This window comes from Gopherus evgoodei, chromosome 9, assembly GCF_007399415.2.
Source record: "Gopherus evgoodei ecotype Sinaloan lineage chromosome 9, rGopEvg1_v1.p, whole genome shotgun sequence".
Taxonomy (NCBI): domain Eukaryota; kingdom Metazoa; phylum Chordata; order Testudines; family Testudinidae; genus Gopherus; species Gopherus evgoodei.
In genome coordinates, this window is record NC_044330.1 from 108,687,065 (window position 1) to 108,710,982 (window position 23,918).

At 45.1% G+C, this 23,918-nt stretch overlaps 1 protein-coding gene across 1 annotated transcript in view; it reads left to right on the plus strand.

Moving 5' to 3' along the window:
• The window catches only part of TAF1 (TATA-box binding protein associated factor 1), a 120,163-nt gene that overhangs the window by 16,713 nt on the left and 79,532 nt on the right, over positions 1 to 23,918 (plus strand). The window contains 15 exon segments of the mRNA XM_030575944.1: positions 2,809 to 3,027; positions 3,422 to 3,643; positions 4,068 to 4,269; positions 10,869 to 10,963; positions 10,965 to 10,986; positions 11,554 to 11,620; positions 11,622 to 11,719; positions 13,159 to 13,196; positions 13,198 to 13,287; positions 13,379 to 13,486; positions 13,874 to 13,907; positions 13,910 to 14,052; positions 14,149 to 14,244; positions 14,246 to 14,323; positions 23,795 to 23,899. Coding sequence (XP_030431804.1) covers positions 2,809 to 3,027; positions 3,422 to 3,643; positions 4,068 to 4,269; positions 10,869 to 10,963; positions 10,965 to 10,986; positions 11,554 to 11,620; positions 11,622 to 11,719; positions 13,159 to 13,196; positions 13,198 to 13,287; positions 13,379 to 13,486; positions 13,874 to 13,907; positions 13,910 to 14,052; positions 14,149 to 14,244; positions 14,246 to 14,323; positions 23,795 to 23,899 — 1,617 coding nt within the window.

The following is a 23,918-nucleotide window of genomic DNA, read 5'->3' on the forward strand; positions in this document are numbered from 1 at the left end:
GTGGCACCTACATGTGACCCCTTACTTGAGGCCTGTGGCAGATTTACACCTGAATTCCTGCCCCATTGTGATACCATCTTTAGTTAGATGATCCCATACTATTTGCCACAGAATCTTTGCCTTACTTGGTTCTCATGGTGAATGAGACTCAGACCATGGCTACACTGGCACTTCACAGCCCTGCAACTGTCGTGCTCAAGGGTGTGAAAAAACACCCCCCTGAACCCTGCAAGATACAGCGCTGTAAAGCCTCAGTGCTCTCTCCCAGCACTGGCGCTCCGACTACACTCACACTTGGCAGTGCTTTGAAATTTCAAGTGTAGCCATAGCCTCAGTGGATTAACTGGGGCTGCCTAATGAATATGGTTGTTATCTATCTGAGTCCTACTTATGTTGTTGCAAAAGTTGGAAGGTTGAAGTGAAGGATATAGGGAGACTGTTGAAAGAGAGAGAATGGGCTTGTAGTTAAGGTAGTTGGCTGCGAGCTAGCAGTACTGGGTTCTATCCCTGGCTCTGCCACAGACTACTTATTGGCTGCTGAACAACTCACTCAAATTTTTTCAGATATTAAACCTCATGGTTCAAGGCTTAAGACAAACTTTAACTTATTAGAGATATGGAAGAGACTTAATGCAGAGGTACAGATCATCTCCCGCCTGCTTACAGTAGGGAGCACCTTTTTTTTGAATCTGGTGCTCCCTACTGTCTGAGACTGGATCCTGGGCTAGATGGACCTAGGATCTGATCTAGTGTGGCAATTCCTTTGTTCTTATGTTTTGCAGGTACTTGCTAATTGTCGTCTTCATTTTCTGGGTGCTCAACTTGGGACATCAGGGGCCTGATTTTCCAGAAGTTCTGAGCACTCATGACTCTTTAAAACAAAACCGCACAATTCTATCTTCGGTTTAGGGTTTAGGTGGTGGTGAGTAAAGAAGTCATGGGACCTGTTATGATAATTGGCCCTACAAAGGTACCCAAATTGATCACCTGTAAAAAGTATGTAAAAGTGAATGAGATGTTACAATAACATTGATGGGAAAAGGCATGAAAGGGAGACAGAATAACTGAATTAGTTTAAACAAAAAAGGCCTCGTTGATATGATTCAAAGACTCTGTTGAAATTATGCTTGTTAAAAACAGGATCTGTGGAGCTGGAAGTGAATGAGCCAAAATGGGTATGTCTGATATTGGGCCTAATTGGTGGATAAAATAATTAGAGATGGGCTTTTCTGCCCATCACTCCCTTTTTGGGCCCTTAAAGAAAGAGATTTTTAGTGTGTGGGGTAGGTGGAACAAAAAGAAGAACAGATGAAAAGAACAGACAAAGGCCCTTGGAGTGAGCTTCACCATTATGGCTGCCACACCCACTGTTTCCTGGGATCCTGGGCCTTCATCATCCTAATCCTTGAGGTGTCCTGGCCAAATAGAGAGGGACCCAGATGATATCACCACCCCTACCAGCTCCAGCTGAATCCCAGATACCATCAAGGATGAGTTGTTATCATCTTAGATCCCAGCTGAGAGATTGTCAGACAAGGGGGCTTTTCGTTCTAAGACTGGACTTTAACGACAACAACAGTAACAGCACCTCCAGCCCATCTCAACTAATTTCTTCTCCTTTCCCCAAAAGGGCAGCATTAGATCCCATCTAAGAGACTGTCAAACAGGAGGGCATTCTTTCCTTCTAAAAGCTATCGGCAGCTAAAGAGAAAGGGAGCAAAGGATGTTGTTAAAATTAAAACCTTGCTTAAAATTTTAACTGTTTGTCCTTTTCTGTATCTTTAATAAAAGGTTAAAAAAAGTGTAGTGGGATGTTTGCCATGGTGCTAAGCAGGCTGAGGTGTCTCTATATCAGGCCCTGTACCCTGTTTAACACTGTTTAATGTTGGACAGTCACTGGGTTATGTTAACACCTTTAGCCCATTTATTCCGTCTAAATCAATCCAAATGACCACACACTGAATGATCAGATAAAAAATAATTGAACCAGCTGCTCCATTCCCTGGGACCATTCATCCTATGTACTGAATGAGGCAGGATTCCTGTGTGTTTGATTATACACCTTGTATTACAATGCATATGCACCAGAGAGCAGAGTTAAGGTTGAATGTACAACATTAATTCTATCATTCCTGAACTTTTGAGTGGTCAGCTTTGAAACTTTAACATTCTTGTAATATTATTTGTGTGTAATATTATACATCAGCTTTCTCCTTGGTTTTTACACACTTCAGATATTTCTATACTGCTGTGTCTCTGCCCCTCTAATAGTTATAATCTAGAAAGGATTTACATGTTTAACTCTTTTTCCTTCCTTATAAAAAGTTCCCTCCATCCTGTTAACAGTTTTCTTGGCTTTTCTTGGCATGATCTCTAACTTTTCAATATGTCTCTAGTAATGGAATATGCTGAATGGAAAGACATTTTGTCCAGATTCTGTTGTGCCCCACCTGGATAAATGGGGACTGTTCCCCCTATGCTCAGGGTTTAACTTTCAGGTGAATTTCAGAATAAAATATCCTTGAGGGTTAAATAAAGGTTCTACCAAACAGAGAGAAAATGTCTCTGATTTGTTTCAAATCTGAGAACAATGAGACCACCAGCTGCACCAGGGATTGTGGGGGCACTATGGAAGTTAAGTGGTTACACTTCTCCAGTTATTTCTTGCTCCTGGCCTGGCCTTGGTGAAAAAGTCTCTTGGGCTTGGAGTGCTTCCTCACCGTTGCTGCTCATATGTATGAAATGCTTGTGCTTATGTCATCAGGGACCTGTCATTTGTCCTTGTGACAGTCTTTCTTCTTGTTGTAGGTGCTGCGTTTTCTCCGTCTCTTTGGTCCTGGGAAGAATGTTCCTTCTGTTTGGCGTAGTGCCCGGAGGAAACGTAAAAAGAAACATCGGGAGCTAATGCAAGAAGTGCAGATCCAGGAGGGTGAAACTGCAACTGAGGCAGGAATGGAAGAGAAGTCTCCCTGGGAATATGAATTTGCTCCTCCTCCTCCTCCTGAGCAGTGCCTCTCAGATGATGAGGTGAGACATCTGAGATTTAGGAAGGTCTCTAGCTAGTAACAGGTAGTCACCCTGCCAGGACAATACTAGTGAGGGGTGGTTAGGCTGCCATTCCCCCTGTGCAGAGGCTACTCCTTGGATATTAAGCAGGGGCTCCAGAGACCATTCCCTAGTGGGTTAAGAGCCCTTGTATGGTAAGGAATTAGGGGACTCTTTCACCATTTATTGTAGCAGTGGAGAGTCCTCGTATTGCTGGACTGCTAGTTCCAGCATTTGCTAATGCAGCTGTTAAGTTTGAATATGCATCTCTGCTGCTCCTCTCCACTGAGAATGAGACAGAATTTGAAAGCAAAACCTCCTGTTGCCAGCTCTGAAAGCGGTGACTGACAGGTTCCTTTTTCCTGCTGTGCTGCAGATCACTATGATGGCACCTGTGGAGTCCAAGTTTTCCCAGTCTACTGGAGACATAGACAAAGTGACAGATACCAAGCCCAAGGTTTCTGAATGGCGTTATGGGCCAGCCCAGCTCTGGTATGATATGCTGGGGATCCCTGAGGATGGCAGTGGATTTGACTATGGTTTCAAACTAAAAGAGCATGTGAGAGAAAAAGAGACTTCAAGTCATTCTATGGAGAAGGTGAGAGGAAGCATGTGTAAGGGGAAGGGGGCTGTGAGAGTGTGGTTGTGTGGTGGTGGTGAATAACGGGGGGAGGGATAGCTCAGTGGTTTGAGCATTGGCCTGCTAAACCCAGGGTTGTGAGTTCAGTCATTGAGGGGGCCACTTAGGGATCTGGGGCAAAATCAGTACTAGTGAAGGCAGGGGCTGGACTCAATGACCTTTCAGGGTCCCTTCCAGTTCTGTGAGATAAGTATATCTCCATATATTATTATTATACGGTAAGGGAACAGGGCTGGGGTGGTGAATAAGGCAGGGAACCAGCCAGTGGAAGAGATGTGAGTGGGAGGGAGAAAGGGGAAAGATTCACAATGGAGACTCTTTCTTCTATAGTTTAAGCAGCAAATCAGTTAACTAGGGTCTAATGCCATTGTTCCCTCTGCAGAACTTGGGAGTGATGGCTGAGAAGGATGACTTGCTGGCTGATGAGCACTTCCTCATGGTGACACAGCTACAATGGGAGGATGATGTGATCTGGAATGGGGAGGATGTCAAACACAAAGGGACTAAAACACAGCGTGCGAGCCTGGCAGGCTGGCTGCCCTCTAGTATGACCAGAAATGCCACTGCGTACAATGCCCAGCAAGGTGCACGGCAGCTGTCTTTACACTTTCTCATGCGCACGCCCTGCGGGAGTGGGTAGAATGAGGGGATCTCTGAGTTGCCTAATTGAGAATGTCGTGTACAAACTAATTCCCCATTCTCTCCTCTTCAGCATGTGGGTTTGTGTTCTTTCTCAATCAGCAGGTGGCTTTGGCTAAACCATGTTGAGGCCAAAGCCTTTTTGTCCTCCTCCTGCCCAATCAGGCTTGGCCTCTTCTGTTAGACGAGAGAACATTGAAAGCCAAGTCCATGTCCAGCAAAATGTCCTGCTGTCCTTCCCCTTTCTAACTGAAATGAGGGGCTAGACATACCTAATTCAGTACCAAAGGCTGATGTCCTGGAGGCCCTCTAGTGACTGTTCAGTTTTCCATTTATGGCAGCACTAAAATTCCTCTGCTTTGCAAGTTAATGCTTGGATGTTTGCTCTTCAGGGGCTAGTGGAATTTTGTGTATTTTATCAGAGGCGACATTTAAAAAGGAACCTTTCTCACATTGTTCCTGAGAAGACAATATTTTAGTGCTCCTCTAGCTAAAGGAACACAGTTTTTACAAACACCCAACTTTTATCTCAAGCTCAGACATAGGCTGGTTTTTAAAATTGAACTGTAAATCCAGAATCATTCTTTATTCATTATAACTTACTCTGTCTCTCCAAGGAAAGCTGATGGAACTGTCAGGTTATACCAATTACTCTCATTTTTGGATGCTGCTACCTTGTCTCCCTGAGTCTTGTGATCAGACACCCTGAGGAGCCAGGGAAGCAGATTAGATAGCAGGGGGTAGTGAGGATGGGGGAGGGGCTCTGAGAGGGCAAGGAAAATTGAGCTGAGCTGTCAGAAAGTAGGGAAAAACTATGGCTATGCAGGGGTAGTGCCTGGGGTCAGGAGCAGCTTTGTTACAGAAGGTGAAGAAAGCGATTAGTGGAGAGGCTGTTCTAGATTTGATTCTGACAAATGAAGAACTGGTTGAGAATTTGAAGGTGGAAAGCAGCTTGGGCGAAAGTGATCATGAAATAAGTTCATGATTCTCAGGAATGGTTGGAGGGAAGACAGCAGAATAAAGACAATGGATTTCCAGAAGGCAGTCTTCAGCAAATTGGTAGGTAAGATCTCGTGGGACACAAGTCTCAGGGAAAAAGGTTCAGGAGAGTTAGCAGTTTTTTGAAGAGACTTTATTAAATGCATAAGAGCAAACTATCCCAGTGTATAGGAAAAATAGGAAATATATTAACAGACCACCGTGGCTTAACCAGGAGAACGTCGTAACCTTGAACTCAAAAAGAATCATAAAAACTCAGAAGGTAGGTCAAATTACAAAAGACGAATATAAAAAACAATACAAGAATATGGAAACAAAATTAGGCCAAGCTTTTCATAAAATGAGATTAAACTAGGCAGGGATATAAGGGGTGACAAGAAAACGTTTTACAAATACATTCGAAGCAGGAGGGGGACTGTGGTGAGGTGGCTGCCCCACACAGGCAGGAGAGGGGTTAAGGCAGTCTTGGAGACTGTGCAGAACCCAGTCAATCAGGAAAGGGTTTATTGAGAGAGCCAGTCAGGAGAAGGCTTGCTGGAGCAGCCCAATATAAAGGGCCTGCTCAGCAGAGCAAGGGTTAGTCTCTTCCTGGAGGCAAGGGGAAAGGACTGTCTGCCGAGGAGCCATGGAGATACTGCAGTGCTGGGCAGGGTAGCAGAGCAAGAGGGGAGCTCTTGGCTGATCATGGCCAGACTGAGGCCATGAAGCAAGGGCAGCAAAGGTGCTAGGGCTATGGGGGAAGTGGCCAAGTGAAAGTAGGCAGCGGGAATAGGAGGAGGGACAGTAAGTGGCTGCCAGCTATAGGGTCCCTGGGCCAGGACCCAGAGTTGCGGGCGGGTCTGGGTTCCCCTTCCCCCCCTTTACCCCTACTTGCCAATGAAGAGAGTGGCCTGAAGCCAGGGGCTAGACTAGAGACTGCAGTTGACTGCTGAGACGTGTGGAAGGACTGAGGACCGCCTCTTCCCGAAAGGGAGGAGTGTGGGCTGGGGCACAGCTGGTGGTCTGTGTCCTGAAGAGGACACTGCGGTCTGGGAGCGACATGGGTGCAGATGGTAGAGATGGTGGAGGAAGTGGAAGTAATGGCGAGTGAGACACTGCTAGTAAAAGGATCGCTGGTGGTCCGAGAGAGAATTCCCAGCATGACCGGAAGGAGGTGCTGCAGCAGTGGGTCTGAACTGCTACAGGGACTAAGAGCAGAGTAGGCCAATTACTCAATGAGGGGGAAAGACAATAGCAGAAAACTCAGCAATGTCTGAAGTGTTAAATGCCTTTTTTGTTTCAGCGTTCACCAAAATGGTTAGCAGTGATCGGAGGACTAATATAGTGAACATCAGTGTAAATGGAGTATGATTTGAAGTTAAAATAGGGAAAGAACAAATTAAGAATCTTAGGGCAGGTCTCTGCTTAAAACACTGCACCAATGCAGCTGGACTGATGCAGTTATGCCACTGTAGCACTTTAATGAGGACGCTCTATGCCGACAGGAGAGAGCTTTCCCATCAGCATAGTTAATCCACCTCTGCAAGAGGAAGTAGCTAGGTCTTTGAGAGAAGCTCTGCTGCCAATACAGTGCTGTCTACACTGGTGGTTAGGTTGGTATAACTAAGTTGCTCAAGGGTATGGATTTACCTTTGAGCGACATAGTTATACCAAACTAATTTTGAAGTGTAAACCAGGGCTCAGGTAAGTTAGATGTCTTCAGATCGGCAGGGCCTCATGAAATACATTTTAGGCCATGTCTACGCTACCTGGGGGATTGGTGCTCCAGTGATCGATGCACCAGGGTTTGATTTAGCAGGTCTAGTGAAGACCTGCTAAATCGATGGCAGAGCGCTCTCCAGTTGACTCCGATACTCGTCTTACTCCTCTTGTTCCCAGTGAAGTCGATGGGAGAGCGTCTCTCGTTGACGCAGCGCAGCGTAGACACTGCAGTAAGTTAACCTAAGCTATGTTGACTTCAGTTACATTGTTCACATAACTGGAGTAGCATAACTTAGGTCGATTTACTGCGGTAGTGTAGCCATAGCCTTAGAATACTTAAAGAACTGGCTGAGGAGATCTCTGAGCCATTAGCGATTATCTTTGAGAACTCATGGAGGATATGAGAGATCCCAGAGGACTGGAAAAGGGCTAATATACTATCTATCTATAGAAAGAGGAATAAAGAGAATCCAGGGAATTATAGAACAGTCATCTTAACTTTGGTACCCAGAAAGATAATAGAGCAAATCAATTTATAAGCCCCCGCAAGATAGTAAGGTGATAAGTAGTAGTTGCCATGGATTTGTCAGGAACAAATCACGTAAAACTAACCTAACAACCTTCTTTGACAGTGTAAGGAGTCATGTGGATAGGGGGAAGCAGTAGATGTGATATATCTTGACTTTAGTAAGCCTTTTGATACTGTCTCACATGACCTTCTCATAAGCAAACTAGAGAAATATAGCCTAGACAAACCTACTATAGGTGAACGCACAACCCGTTGAAACTGTACTCAGAGAGTAGTTATTAGTGGTTCACAGTCAAACTGGAAGGGCATATCGAGTGGGGTCCTGCAGGGATCAGTCCTGAGTCCAGTTCTATTCGATATCTTCATAAATGATATAGATAATGGCACAGAGAGTAGACTTATAAAATTTGTGGGCAATGCCAAGCTAGGAGGGACTGCAAACACTTTGGAGGACAGGATTAGCATTCAAAATGATCTTGACAAACTGAAGAAATGGTCTGAAATAAATAGGATGAAATTCAATAAGGACAAATGCAAAGTCCTGCACTTAGGAAGGAACAATCAATTGCACAAATACAAAATGGAGAATGACTAGGAAGGAGTTCTGCAGAAAGGATCTGGGGGTTTTAGTGGATCACAAATTAAATGTGAGTCAACAGTGTAACACCATTCCAAAAGAGTGAACATCGTTCTGATCTGTATTAGCAGCATGTTGTAAGCAAATATGGGAAGTTATTCTTCCACTGTGCTCAGCACTGATAATGCCACAGCTGGAGTACAGTGTGCGGTTCTGCAGTTCTGGGCAGCACACTTTGGGAAAGTTGTGGACAAACTGGAGAAAGTCCAGAGGAAAGCAACAAAAATTATTCAAGATCTAGAAAACATGAAGAAAGATTGGGGGGAAAAGAACGGGTTTGATTAGCCTGGAGAGGAGAAGCCTAAGGGGAGACATAGTCTTCAAGTGTGTAAAAGGTTGTTACAAAGAGGAGAGTGATAAATTGTTTTCCTTAACCACTGAGGACTAGACAAGAAATAAAGGTTTTAATTGTAGCAAGAGAAATTTAGGTTAGAGATTAGGAAAAACTTCCTAACTGTCGGGTCAGGTTAGAGAAACACCTCTCAGGGATGGTCTAGATAATGTGTAGTTCTGCCTCAGTGCAGGGGACTGGACTAGATGACATACTGATGTCCCTTCCAATCCTACATTCTATGATTCTGTGGTGTATAGAGACTGCTCCTCACAGCGCTGATGGTGTGTTAACTGTCTGGATCACCACACTGCAGCCCCTTGTACAGCTGAGGAGGGCTGAGTGACAAAGCATAGGTGCTGGAACTAGGGGTGCTGGGTGTGCTTGAAGTGGTGTCCATCATAGACAGGGTTTACAGTTGGTTCAATGGCTTTCAGTATCCCCGCTACACAAATTGTTCCAGCATGCTGTGGTCACGTGGAGGATTATGGGAGGACTGTAGGGGATAACAGGATATTGAGGGGGAAGAAAGTTGTGTGGGATTCCTGGGAGGCTGGGGAACGAGTATCACGGTTCCTGTTGTTTGGAGGGCTCGTGTGTCCAGGCAGCAGTGCCATTGCATTTGCAGTGACAAATTGTCATAGGTGCTGCAGTGATGTTGCCAGACAATGATCTGATCTGATAATCTTGCTCCTACGTTTTACCAGGACCTCCCCACAGGAGGCTCACTGGAGGGAGAAGCTGCCTCAACAGTGGTGCTTTTAGATCCTGCCATGGAGACTGTGACGTGTATTTTCCATACAAATAACTTATTGCAGACTTTGCCGGTGCCTCATTCATACTAGACTCTAAAGAATATGTTTAGGTGCTGCTTGGAGTTGAGTTGTAGAGGAATGTGTGTATAGTTGTTTGAGTATATGCTAGAAGTGCAAGGTTGCTAATTGTGGGGGTAGTGTCAGATTAGGGAGCAGGCTGAGGAGGAGATGGTTGAACACCTGCAGAAGAGGAATACTGTCTTGTAAAAAAAAAAAAAAAATCAGTCAAATAAGTGACTTTTACTATATTCTGGACAGTATCCTCTCTGCCCTATTCTGCTGTTGGCTCTAGCCTCCCCTCCAGGATTACTGAGATCTTGCACAGCAGAAATGTGGATTCAGTTTTCCTTTTTAAACTAAATAAGGAAAGTCAAAGATCCCTTATGTAGTAAAATCCACACTCCAGGGTGGGATTTCTGGCCCTAAAATGCTGCCTCAAGTCCCACCATAAAAGATGAAGCCCTCAGTTTTGCCCAGTGGAAAGAAGCTTCTCTTTCCCCAAAACTGTGCCCTCTGATAGGAATAAACCTTCTGTTTCCTTACTAGGTACGTGGGCATTACTAGACTTCATCATAAGTGACCCATCTAGTCCAGCATCGTATCACTGACTACGGCTCTTAATAAACAGTTGTGGAATAATCTGCCCATATGAGAGATTTCTTAATCTTGGGCAATGAATGTTTGGTTTAGGCCTTGAAATATAAAGGTTTATATCCCTTGCAAATTTGTATTCTTTCTAAAGGAATTGCACATATTTTATTGTTCAGTTCCATGTTGAATCCTTTGAATAATGTACAGATCTTTGTTTTAGTCTGGTGACAGTGAGTTCCACAGAATATGCATTGGGTCAAAAAAATTTACTTTTCAGATTTAAATGTTCTTGTTTTATGCAAGAGGGCAAATAACAGTGCTCTGCTTGTCTTCTCCACACCATTCTATACCTCTTCATCATACCCTCTCTTGTCTGCTCACTAGGCAGTCCTAATCTTTTCAATCTGTCCTCAAACACAACTCTCAGGTTTGTAATAATCTTTCTTACCCATCTCCGGACCCATTTAATTTTTGGTCGCTCTCTTCAGGTGGGGTAACCATAACTGAACGTGTTGTTGCAGGTCAGGACGTATAATTTATTTATATAATGACATAATATGTTCAGTATCATTGTTTCTCTCAGTGCAACCTAACATCTAGTTTTGTTTTTTTACCCTCTGTTGTGCACTAAGCAGGTGTCTCTCTTATTGTGCTGTTCACAGATCCTATCTGGTATTGAGAAGAATACTCTGGTGCTGTCCCTCTGAAATATATCCTGCTGGGCTTGGGGGAGAAATATAGCATTTCATTAGCATCAGCATTTCAGAGCCTCCTGCAGGCATCAGCTATGTTGCTGAAATGTAACATTCTTTGGGGTCAAGATTTGTGAGGCAAGGATCCTACCCCTAGGCAGAGACTGGAAACAGTTTTCCGTCTGGGTTTGAGTTCGGGTTTAACAGTCATCAGAAAAACCCTAATGTTACTCTTGTTTTCCTCTCCAGGGCTAAACCGTAGTGGCTCTTTGCTCAATCCACCCATTCCACTAGTGCAGAAACCCAGTGTAGCAGGGGTCCTGGGCATCGCAAAGGGCAAAGAGAAAACAGCCTCCTGAGCAGCAAGGTAATGAGCAGCATTAGTCTGTGAATAGTGGGCTATGTGGAGAAAGACTTCTGTATAAACTTGGGCTCAATACTAGGGGTAGGAGGGTCCTTCAATAATCAGTGACTTCCAGGTCAGCAGGATGTCCTGCTGACTTACATAACCTCTCAAAGGGCCTTCTCTGTCCCTCTTAGAGAGTCTCTCCTTATCCCCCATAAAGCTAAGTATCATGGGCTTTCATGAGTCATCAGAGCTCCTAAGAGGCTTGTGACCTCTCTGAGACTTTTTACTTTGCTTATCTGAAGGTCTTCCCCTTTAATGGCAAAATGTCATGGGGGCCACGTGTGGCTCTTCAGAGACCTTTTGTCCAGCTGTAGTAGGGTATATGCTTATGCGAAGGCTCTGTTCCTGCCACAGTATAAGGTTCTGTGTGTATTTTTTTGCCTTTGGAGGCGGTGGACCCAAGAGCCCTGGGAAGGAGGAAAAGATGAGTGGAACTGAAATGGGACAAAGGACTGACTTGAAAAGTTGCTGTAGTAGCTTTGTGGAGTGTTAACCATCAAAGATCACATTCTGCTATCTTTGCAGCTTCCCTGGATGAAGATAAACCCTGGTTCTCCATTTTCCCAATTGATAATGAGGAGTTAGTGTATGGCGTTGGAAGACAATATCATCTGGGATGACCAGGCGATGGAAATGTTCTTGGATCCTCCAGTCCTGACACTTGATCCAAATGATGAAAACATCATCCTGGGTATGATCATGGCATTAGCCCTATGTCTCGGTCTCTTCTTGGGGCTGATACTTCCAGACCAGCAGGGAAGAGTAGAGCAGGGAATGAGGGCACTTATTGGAAAGCGGGGGGTACTTAGAAGGCAGGCGGTGCCTAGAAGAGTACAAAAACGAGGCTCGAAGAGGAAAGATAAGTGCATCCTATTCTGGGGGGGTGAAAGTAGGAGTGTGGATAATAGATGTGTTTCAGGGATGTTTTATGTAGATGGGAATCTCCAGTGGGTGGCTGTCCATTTTTTGCTCTCCTGGGAGGAATTGACTGTTGGGCCAACACTCTACCTTTCTATTCTGAAACTCACTCACTCATCATGCCCGTCCCCCCAATCGGGGTATGGGCCGCCAAACCACAGATCTCCAGAGTCCTCTATCCTGGGCCATTTGCTTTAGCTGGTTCCAGGTAGGTGTTTCTTGGACGGCCTCTTTTCCGCTTGCCTTGGGGGTTCCACCGCAGTGCCTGTCTGGTGAGTTAGTTGGCTGTTTATGTAATCCTCATGGTTGCAAGAAGGGTAATCGGCTTAGTGGCTTCCTCCGGCTTTTACCACCCAGCGTCATGCATCTTCGAGGTTGAAGGACGTTCTTTTTCCAGGGTAAAGTCTCTGTTGTCCTATTGTTGGTGTTTCTGTAGCAGGTTGATTTTTTTCGAGGTGGAGTTGCTAGTCCCACGCCCAAACCTCGTCCTTTATCCTGACTTGGGACAGGCAGGTGGCCACAAAGGACTCTCTGGTGGAGTTCCTATTCTGAAAGCTATTTACAACATGATCCAACAAACTAAGACAAAATTGATCACTCTAACAAGTTGGCACGTGCATTTTCCAACTTAACGTTCAGAGCACCAGTAGACAAGGAAAAGTGAACCAAACTGATATACAACAAAGAAATGAAACCATGTCCTAATGCCTTCCCTTCAAATGGACCAACATCTAACCTACTGAAGACAACTATTGTGAGGGAAAAAGAGAGAAGAATTTTATGACGACCTTTTTCAGTGTCCCCAGCTTGAGGCTCCTGCTCACTCAGACTGAGAGCAGGCCTTCCAGGCTACAGAAGCTCCATGCTAGAGTTGGACTATTTTTTGGGGGGTCTCAGTGTTTGTCTCCTATTTCACTACATATTTGCCCCCTGAATTTCTCTAGAACAATATAACTTAAAAACAGCTCTTGAATAGATAGAGCCTTATTTGTGCTCTGGGACATTTGAATCCTCATTGTCAGGGAATTGGGCTATGATGGCAACTGTGGAAGGCGGTGGAGTCATTCTGTTATTTTGGCAAGTGGTGACTGGTAAGAGGTTTTGAATTGCTGTAGAGATCTTTTCTGAGTCAGAAAGAAGCTGTGCTGATGGTAGAGAATCTTCAGGAACAGCTCTTGAAGTACACTCTGCATCTTCTGTGTTCATTACTAGAAATTCCTGATGAAAAGGAAGAGATGACTTTAAACTCTCCCCTCCAAGGAGAACAAGAAAGAATCATCTCTAAGAAGAGTCGGATCCTGTTGGGAAAAAACAGGCGTCATCAAGGAAGAACCACAGCAGGTCACTGGGAGTCTCAGTGCTTTGGGGATAGGACTGGGTTAGGAGGAGTGATTTTTGACTTTTTTTTTTGTGTGTGTGTGTGTTAAATCAGAATATGTCTCAGCCAGAGGTGAAGGATCCCTGGAATCTCTCCAATGATGAGTTTTACTATCCCAAACAGCAGGGTCTTCGAGGAACCTTTGGAGGGAACATCATCCAGGTAGTGACAATGAGGCTGACTTTAGGGTGGAGGCAGATCTCCTTATCTTTGTGCAGAAATCCCCCCTTCCCTGGTTATAGATATAGGGATGCTTTCCCTTTCTTCAAGTAATAAAGATCCCTTTCCACATTTGGATGCTCTTTGAACTGTTAACTGGGGGAACATTGTCTTTTGTGTACAACAGAAAGTGAGCCATGTTTGGACACGATCTCTGTGAGAGAACCTGTCTCTGGGGAGTCCAAACACCGTGGTCACTTTTGCTGCTAATGGAGTAAAGAAATTTCAAGGCCCTGCCATAAGATTGTGAGGTTGTTTTCTGTGTGGTCATTGTAGACTGGGCTCTATACTGATGTCTGTCCTCTGTGTCTGTTTTTCACTTGGTCCCAGCACTCTATCCCTGCAGTGGAACTTCGCCAGCCATTCTTCCTACCCATATGGGTCCTATGAAGCTCGACAATTTTCATCGTCCTCATGAAGAAAATTCCTTTGGGACCTTGTCCCAGCCAGGACCCCATTCTGTGCAGCCACTGCTGAACCATATCAAGAATGAAAGCCAAGGTAAAGCAGTGTTTCTTTGTATATCTAGATCTGTCCAAGTTCCATTGCCATGGTACATCTGTTGGCATGCTGTTTCCCTGATACTCTCTTCTTGCATCACATAGATGAGAGAGCAGGAGCGGCAGGCTTCAGGAGGTGGTGAGATGTTCTTCATGCGCACACCACAGGACCTAACTGGTAAGGATGGTGACCTCATCCTTTGCTGAGTCTAGTGAGGAAAAGGCCCCTTTAATGATGCAAGTTGGCATGGCAACAAAGATAAAGAAACTACTACAAGCGGTGTGAGTGTTGTAAAGAAATGTATAATGTTTAAACATTGTCATATATTTAATGTTATAAACAAATCTGAAAGGGAATTTTTCTGCTTTATCGTCTTCTTTGTATGGCTGATGTAACTGTAGAGCAACAACTATAATTTTACATTCAGATGATTAAGCCAGATAATTGCATCTGGATTAGCAGTGTGTGTTGCTGTGATGCCTCCTTCATATTTGTGAATGGGCATTGAGTTGATATAGTCTCTTCTGGGTGACCACAGTTGCACACTGGAGAGTCTTTAATTTTCCATTTGTGCAGCAAGTATCTGCATCTGTCATGGTTTGTGCGGATATGGGTTAGGGTTGCCCATGAGCTTCGTGGGAGATTGAAGCTATGGATCTTTTGCATTGGGTCTTTCATGAGGTGTTTATCTGTAACTTCTTGTGAACTCCTTTCAGCTTTATGGTGAAAACTAACAAACAGAGCCCTTCGAAGATGCAAATCTGTGTCCACATTCATCCATAATCTGCAGAAATGGTCCGTGGATATCTGAATCTACTGATGCGGATATCTGCAGTATAAAGTGGATATCAGTGGATTTGCAGGGCCCTTACTAAAAACCCTTGCTGTTAGCCCATAGTTTAACCCCAGAAGGGTCTCATGAATGCCTGTTGCCGGACACATGATATGGGACCTCTCCCCTTTGGACATTAACCTGGTAATAAGAAAATAAGAGCAAGCCTGTAAATATTCATAAATGGCTCTATTTACTGAAAAAAGGACACTCACAAAGCAAGATTTGTCTTGGTAAACATGGACCTGGAGTCTTCCATACAGCCATCCAGTAAGATTAAGTTTGCTCCTTTTGGTAGCAGTGGCCAAAGTTCTGGGAATGTTTTATGAGCAGCCTGTAATTGTGGTTTTTTTGATTCACAATGGGATATACTGTATTAGCCTGAGCTGCTGCCTGATTGACTGTATCATGGTTTTCTCTCGGGGGATTAAAAACATTTGCATGCTCCCCCTTACTATAATATTAAATGCTGGTGAGCAAATGGGAGATGGAAATGTTACTGGCCGTTCTAAAGGTTAAGGCTCATTCTAAACCATCTCTGGGTGTAGAGTGAAAATAATAATAATAATAATAAAATAATAAATAAAAAAAAGACTTGAATGAAAATTGCAATCCAGCAGAGCCCCCGTTAACACTGTTCAGGCACAGTGGTAGGATTTTGATTTGGTGGCCCTGCGGAAACAGGTTACTACTATACAAAAACTTGTTCTAGGCAGGGAGCACTCAGAATGGGGAACCTCACTGAAGGTAATACAATTCTCCTGGGAAAAAAATTGAGTGGATGTGATTGTGGGTTTTTCCTACACAGCTGCAATCTGAATCTATATATATGTATCGTGATGTTCTTCTTGGGGGCACCAGGAAGTTAAAAACATTATGGCCTAGATACTGTAGTAAAATGAGTCCCTGAAACATAAATCTTGTGTCAGAGGCCTAGTCTGAGGCCCGAAGCCTGAAACAAAGTACTTCCAGGCATTGCTAAGCAAAAGCTGGGCTGTGAGCTAGAGGTAGGCCTCACTCACAGAAGTGGTGAGAATAGGAACTTGTGCCAAGATGACATCGGGACACTCCATAGACATAACAAGGAACAGGCAGGTGTATCTTAAAGACAGGACAGCATGATGTATAGATCTGTATGTCTGGAACAACATGATCAAAGGGGAGACAGCACCCTAATAAGCCAAGGGGCTGTACCTCAATACGTCAGGAGGGATGAGTAATCTGTCCTGTAACTGTATAAAAGTGGGTCCCGGAGTGTGCATCTTTGCCTGGCCTAGGGGGCAGTGGAGTGTTCTGCGGCTGACTGAGCTGTGTCCCTTGCCAGCTGTGTCCCTTGCCAGCTGTGTCCCTTGCACATATTCGTAGTATGTCCTGTAGAGTCTATAGGAAACTATTACTGTCCTTCATTTGACAATAAACCTGGCTCAGGTTCCTTCGTACCTTACTAGAGTCTGTGGTCTTTGGGGGTTCTCTTAGGGTTTACTGTGTCAACTATCTATGCAGAGCTGGGGCAGCACACAGAGGGAACACGCATGCAGCTGACTGTTCTTATCAAACAAGAGCAGAGCACCAAGCCGATAGCTACTGACAACAGATACAACAAATCGGGTGGTGGCCACAAATGAAACAAAATGTTAGATGTTGTGTTAAAAACTGCCTAGTGTGTGTGCTCAAATTGATCCAGCCCTAAAAAACATAAGGGCAGATTAGAATGTCAACAAATAAAGGGATCTTGAGTCTAGTTACAAATTAATTACATTGGTCCCTTACCTGAAACTGTTTGAGGGAATAGATTTGCCTTGGTAATTGTTAATGATTTTTCTAAATGGGGGAAAGCTATTCCCATGAAATCTAACACAGCAGCTGTGACTGCTAAGCTTCTGCTAGAACAAATCTTTACCAGATGGGAGCTTCCATGGGTAATAAACTCAAATCAAGGAACACACATTACTGATGAAATTATGCGTACCACAATGGCTTTACCAGGTATACAGGAAATATAGCATGTTGCTTACCATCCTCAGTCTTCTAAATTACTTATTTATAATAATCCCTGAAGCTAATGTTACGAAATACCTAAAAAGATAGAATAAAAGGAATGGGAATGTTCAGTTGTCACTAACTTTAATGGCCTTGTGAGCTACCACTCATAAAGTTATGGAGGTAACTCCCTGTAAAATTATAATGGGGGATAAAATGACACTGCCAGAACACTTACTATTTGCTAGCCCAGACCTAGTACAGACACTAATGAATCAATGGGTGTCACAGTTAAAAGGGCAACTAAAAAGTGTCCATTCATGGGTAGCCAAAAACTTATAAGTGGAACAGTAAAAAGCAGCTGAGCAATTCAGTCACACAGTTAAAAGGAGAAAAAGAGAAAAAACAAGTCCTGAGATGTTCTGGGTATACATGTATTAAAAAAAAAAAAAGCAAAAGTGAAACATGGTTTCACATTAACCAGTTTTAAATGTTTAAAGGGAAATCATAACACTGTTGTTAATATTTTACGGAATGGCTTTGTTGTTGGAATACTTTGTGTTTGTTGAACTATAAATTTGAACATACAAATTAAACCATCCAAAACACATAATCCAAACATCCCGCCCAACAAACTCTGGAAACTCATTCCGGACTACAACTACAATTGGGTGGTTGGACAAAGCCAATGATAACAGATATTTCAGTGCTTGCCACAGGTAAACTGGATATTAGAAAAATAGATGTAGATGAAAATCTTCATAGTAACCTGAATTACAACTACACTAAAAACACTGGTAAAATAAACTTAAAAGTACCATGTTATCAATGTAAAAATTTGGCAAATTTATTTTCTATGGGAGCATTAGAAAGGGACATATTGAGGTCTACATTTTGTAAAATTAGGGTGCATAATTTTAGGGCTAGTGTATTAATTAAAATCAGACAGGCACAAGCCCCTAAAAAAAATCCCCAAAGTCAGTCCAAATAAAATGTATATCATCCAAAAAAATAAAAATTAACTTACTAAAAACTAACTTTAAAACATGTAAACCAGCAGGAGTGTATATTGGAAAATCAGGAATGTTTCAAATAATTTATCCATGGCTTGTATCAAGACATAAAAGGCACTAGCAGCTCCCCCAGATTTTTACTTATAAAATCAGAATAGTACAAAAATGATGCGTAATGTCATTTGAAAAAACACCAGCGGGCACTGTCTAGGTTTAATGGAACTTGGTCTACTGCATCTAAACAAGTAGTATGAAGGGCCACTCACACATAACGAATACGCTGGTATAACCATCAAAACAAAACAAAAATTCTTTGAGTGCTTGCTCATGTGTTTCCCACAGTAGGTGTGTGTGCTCGCCACGTGCACCAGTGCCAGAAAATGTTCCCTTAGCAGTACCTGTAGGGGGAGCGCTGTTGCGACCCCTGGAGTGGTGCCTCCATAGCATGCTGTAAGGGAAGCCACGCACCTCTCCTACCCTCAGTTCCTTCTTGCCTCCAGTGATGGTGCATCAGGACTACCTGCTCCAGGTTTGCTGCAGCTCGTCCCAGAACTCATTTAGTTGTTAGTAGTACCTGTGTTAGTAAGTTCAATAAAAGTTCCAGTGTAGGTAGGTAGTTAGTTACTGTTCGGGCCGGGGCATGCCCCAGGGTTAAAATCGTGTGAGTCTTGCAGGCGTTCAATTCCCAGAAGAGACCTGCACACCGACTGTCTCCACTGCCTGGGTGAATCTCACATCAGCAACTGCTGTAAGATCTGCAGTTCCTTTAAACCCAGGACGAAGAAAGAGAGACATTAGACTTCGGGCCCTTCTCGTGGAGTCGGCATTGGCTCCAACCCCGGTATGCCGAGCAGAATCGGCACTGGGCACTTTGTCTTCCATGCTCGGCGATCTCCCAGCACCTTCCAGTGGCCGGCACAGTTCCCCATCGAAGAATGAGAGAGAGGCTCCGTCTTCTAAGAAGCGTTGAGAGAAAACGGGTGAGGCTAGACCCACGTCAGGCAGCCCCATTCCCCCCAAGCTCTAGAGCTCCAACTCAGATCGAGCGGAGCAGCCCGGTTGTGTCGACTCAGGCCTCTCCGGATGTTCAGATGCCTTCAATGCCAGAGGCCCTGCAGGAGGCCAAGGACATTATGACTCTGCACGTGCCTGGGGCACTGCCAGCCCCAGACCCCACTCTAGAGGCAAGCCACTGCTGGGCTTTCGACAGTCAGTGCCAACTCGACACAGATCCTGGTCAGGGGACCGCTCTTGCGCTCGCTCGCTGCTCAGTGTCCTGTCAGGACACAGTTTTCGGCCTCCGCTTTCGTCACCCACCATATATTCGAGGGGCACAGATGCTTCCTCCATTTCCTAGTGGGACAGGACCACTACCAATTTACGGTCCTCCCATTTGGCCCTTCTACTGCACTCAGGGTGTTCCCAAAGTATATGGTGGTCGTAGCGGTCTTCCTCAGACGCTGAGGGATACAGATATTTTCCCTACCTCGATGATTGGCTACTCAAGAGCAGCTCGCGGCCCCAGCTACAGAACCACATGGACCTGCTCTTGGCTCGATGTGCTAACCTGGGCCTCTTAATGAACGAGACCAAGTCGACATTGGTTCCGGTGCATAGAATTCATAGGTGCTCTCCTGGATGCCCCCAAGGCCACAGCCTCCCTTCCCCTGGGCAGGTTCCAGACTCTGAAGGGACTTATAGCCTCGGTCACGGAGTTCTCTGTCACCACGGCCAGGGCATGCCTGCGGCTCCTAGGCCACATGGTGGCATGCACGTACATGGTCTGACACGCCAGGCTTTAGATGAGGCCTTCCAACTCTGGTTGGCCTCAGAGTTCTCCCTGGCCTAGAACAAACTGGACAAGGTCCTATTGGTTCCGGCGTGGGTGATTGCCACGCTACAATGGTGGTCCTGCCCAGCCAATATGCTCCAGGGAATTCCCCTCCGGGACCCAACCCTGTCACTAGACCTATTGTCCAACACGTCGGACTTGGGCTGGGAGACCCACATAGGGTACTCACAGACCCAAGGGATATGGTCAGCCGTGGAGCTGTCCCTTCGCATAAACGTCAGGGAACTCAGGGCGATACACTTAGCCTGTGTGGCGTATGCGGCAAGGCGATCAGCGTTCTCACAGACAACAGCACTGCGATGTTTTACATCAACAGGCAAGGCGGGACGAAGTCCTTGGCCCTGAAAGTCCTCAGCCTCTGGGAGTTCTGTATAGCCCACGACATCTCTCTGAATGCTTTCCACCTGCCAGGCGTTGTCAACTTGAGCAGGGTTTTCTCCTCCCAGCATGAGTGGTCATTCCACTCGGAGATCACTCACCAGCTCTTCCGAGCTTGGGACACTCCCCAAGTAGATCTGTTTGCGACCCAACAGAACTGCTGTTGCCCCAAGTTCTGTTCCAGGGGGTGGGGGGTTGGGGAGGAATGCGATCTCAGATGCCCTCCTCCTGTCATGGTCGGTTCAACTGCTTTGTGCCTTTCTCCTGTTTCCCCTCATTGGCAAGATCCTGGAAAAGGGTAAAAATGGATAAGGCACATGTCCTCCTAATTGCCCCAGCCTGGTCCCGGCAACTTTGGTACTGGACCCTCCTGGGCTTGCTAGTGGCCCCTCTACGGCCGTTGCCGCTCTGCCTAGACCTACTCTCCCAGGACCAGGGCCGCCACCTCCATCTCAACCTGGCTGCCCTCCATTTGACAGCATGGCTGCTCAAGGGCTAGATGCGGAGGAGGCAAGGTGTTCTGAAGGGGTCAGGCGTGTCCTCCTAGAAAGTAGGAAGCCATCCAGACGCTGAGACTACCTAGCGAAATGGTCCCGGTTCTCCAGGTGGGCGGGCGAGCATGGTACTTTCCCAATGGCTGCCCCGCTCCCACTTATCCTTGAGTACCTCCTTCACCTTAGAACTCAGGATCTGGCGCCTTCCTCTGTCAGGGTGCACCTGGCGGTTATTTCGGTGTTCTGCCCGCTGGTCCAGGGCTGCTCTTTTTCCTCCAACGCCATGACCAGGCGTTTCCTCAAAGGATTGACCAGTCCTTTCCTTGTGCAAGAACCCCGGTTCCTCAGTGGAATCTAAACTTGGTGTTATCCTGTCTCATGAGGCCCCTGTTCAAACCACTGGCCACATGCTTATGGTCTCACCTTTCGTGGAAGCTGGCCTTCTTCGTGGCTATCACGTCAGCCTGGCGGGTTCTCAGGGCCCTCACCTGTGACACCCCCTCCCCCTTCACGGCCTTTCACAAGGACAAAGGGCAGATTTGCTCACACCCTATGTTCCTCCCTAAGGTGGTCTCTGCCTTTCACATGGGCCAGGACTCAAGATGCAGGGCCTCTGGTCCCAGGCAGAACTTTCGTTGCACATCAACATCAGGGAGCTAAGAGTGGTCTGCCTTGCTTGCCAGATGTTCCAGGCCCATCTGGAGGGCAGATATATATTGGTATTGACTGACAACACAACAGCGATGTTCTATATAAACACAGGGTGGTGATGCTCACTACTCTCCCCTGTGCCTGGAAGCCCTCAAGCTGTGGGACTTCTGCATCTCCCATTCAATACACCTAGAGACATCGTACCTTCCAAGTTCCCAGAATGAACTGAGTTCGCAGTTCTTGGCAAGTCATTTCACAGCCACGAGTGGTCCCTCCGTGATCAACATCTTCCAACGGTGGGGATTTCCCCAAATAGATTTGTTTGCAACAAAGTACAACAGGAAGCATCACCAGTTTTGCTCCTTCCTGAATCATATCCTAGGCTTGCTCATGGACGCCTTTCTCCTCCCTTGGAAGGGTCATCTAGTATTACTCTTTCCCGCCCTTCCCATTTGTACACAAGGTCCTGCTGAAGGTCAGAAGGGAGGGATCATGAATGATCTTAACAGCGCCAGCGTGGCCATGCCAGCACTGGTTCATCATGCTTCTAGGCCAATTGGCGGACACTCCAATAACCCAGCCCCGGGTCCTGGACTTGATCACCCAGGACCATGGCCACTTCCAGCATCCCAGCCTGCAATCTCTCCATCTCACGGCATGGAAACTCCATGGCTAAACCCTCAGAGCTCACCTGTCCAGACCCTGTTAAGGGAGGTCCTCCTGAGTAGCAGGAAGCCATCCACTAGGGCCACCCATCTGGCCAACTGGAAAAGATACTCCATTTGGGAACTACAAAAGCACACTCCACCCTTACAGTCATCAATTCCTTTTATCCTGGACGATTTGTTGCTCTAAAACAGCAAGGTCTGTCAGTATCATCAATAAAAGTGCACCAGGCAGTTGTCTCAGCTTTCCACCCCAGTTTGGCCAGTTGCTCAATTTTTGTGAAGCCCAAGGTGGACTACTTCTTCAAAGGATTAGATAGGCTGTACCCTCAAGTAAAACAGCCTGTTCTTCCATGGGATCTCAACCTTGTGCTCTCTAGATTGATGGGACCCCTTTCTAGCCTTAGCAAGATGCTCCCTCCTGTACCTTTCCTGGAAAGTAGTGTTCTTGGTAGCTATAGCTTCTGCCAGGAGGGTGTCTGAGCTTAAGGCCTTAACCTCGGAGCCTCATATATGGTCTTCTGTAAGGACAAGGTGCCAGTGATTTTAAAGGGCCTGGGGCTTCTTAATTCATTGCTGCATCCCTGCCACCACTACCCCAATATAATGGCGTTTCATCTATAATGTGGTAGGGATTTTTAGCTCCCCACAACCGCGTTATATCGGGGTAGAGGTGCATATACATAAAAATTTGGCAAAGAAGGCAACCCCTGACAAATATTAAATCATCTGAGTAAGGGCCCTTGTCAAAAGGCCAAATGCCTCAAGATGAGAATTGTAACCAAAAAAGCAGCATAATGAACTGTAATAAATAAATGTATATTAAATTGTGTAAAAGTAAATGTATATTTAATAGTGTTGTTAAAATGTAAAAGAAATTTTTCTGTTTTCTGTGTGTCTTATTCATATATTCCAAGGGCAGAAGGGGACCATTGTGATCAACTATTCTGACCTCCTGTATAACACAGACCACAGAACTGCTCCGAAATAATTCCTAGAGCAGATCTTTTAGAAAAACATCCTATCTTGATTTAAAAATTGTCCATGATGGAGAATCCACCACAACCTTGGCAAGTTATCCAATTATTAATTACCCTCACTTTAAAAAGTGTACCTTATTTCCAGTCTTGTTGGCACAGCTTTCTAGACTGCTTAAATAACTTACCCAGATTTTTTATAACATTTTAAGGGTCTGCGTCTTATTGACAGTGAATTTTTGTGTAATTCTGTGTAAATAACAGGGCAAAGCAAACCAGACAAATGTGTGATTTACTAGCCAATTGTAAATCTCCCTAGTAAAACAGACTAGTGAGAATAAATAACACAACAGGACTAGCCAACCAGCAACTCCCAAGACTACAAAAAACAAATGAGTAAAAATGAAAATTGTTGTTTAAAAAACAAACAAACACAGAACCTCAATAAACACCAGACCAATCAATAAAACAGCAGTGGCTAAACAAAGAAAAAGGTACCAATTAAAGTTTTAGCAAAATACATTAAAAATTAGTTAAAACTTTTGTTCATAAAGAAGGTAGTATTGATTATTTGCACCTGCATAGTGTTACAAAACAAGGTATAAAGAATGTGTGTTTGACAAAGGGAGGTGAAGGACCCACACCAGATGGGATCAGCATAAATGTAATAAGAAAAAGATGCTGCCTGCACCTCAAGACTGGGCAATCCTTACACTATCCAAATCACTTGTGTTTTATGCCTAATAAGGTGGTAATAGATTTTCCTAAAAGTGTCTTATTAAAGCTTTAAACTAGTTAAGCTTAGTAATTGGTGTGGACTGTGCTTTCGCCCAATAATGTGCTGGGTTTGCTGTCTGGTAGCAGTTCCTGCTGCTGAGTTCTAACTGGAGTAGCATTGCCTCTTACAGAAACCTGGCAAGGACCCTGGAGCACCAGATTGTAAATACGGAGAGACTGTTTACTGTCACACATCTCCATTCCTGGGATCGCTGCACCCTGGCCAGTTACTGCAGGTGAGAGGAGCTGCATTAA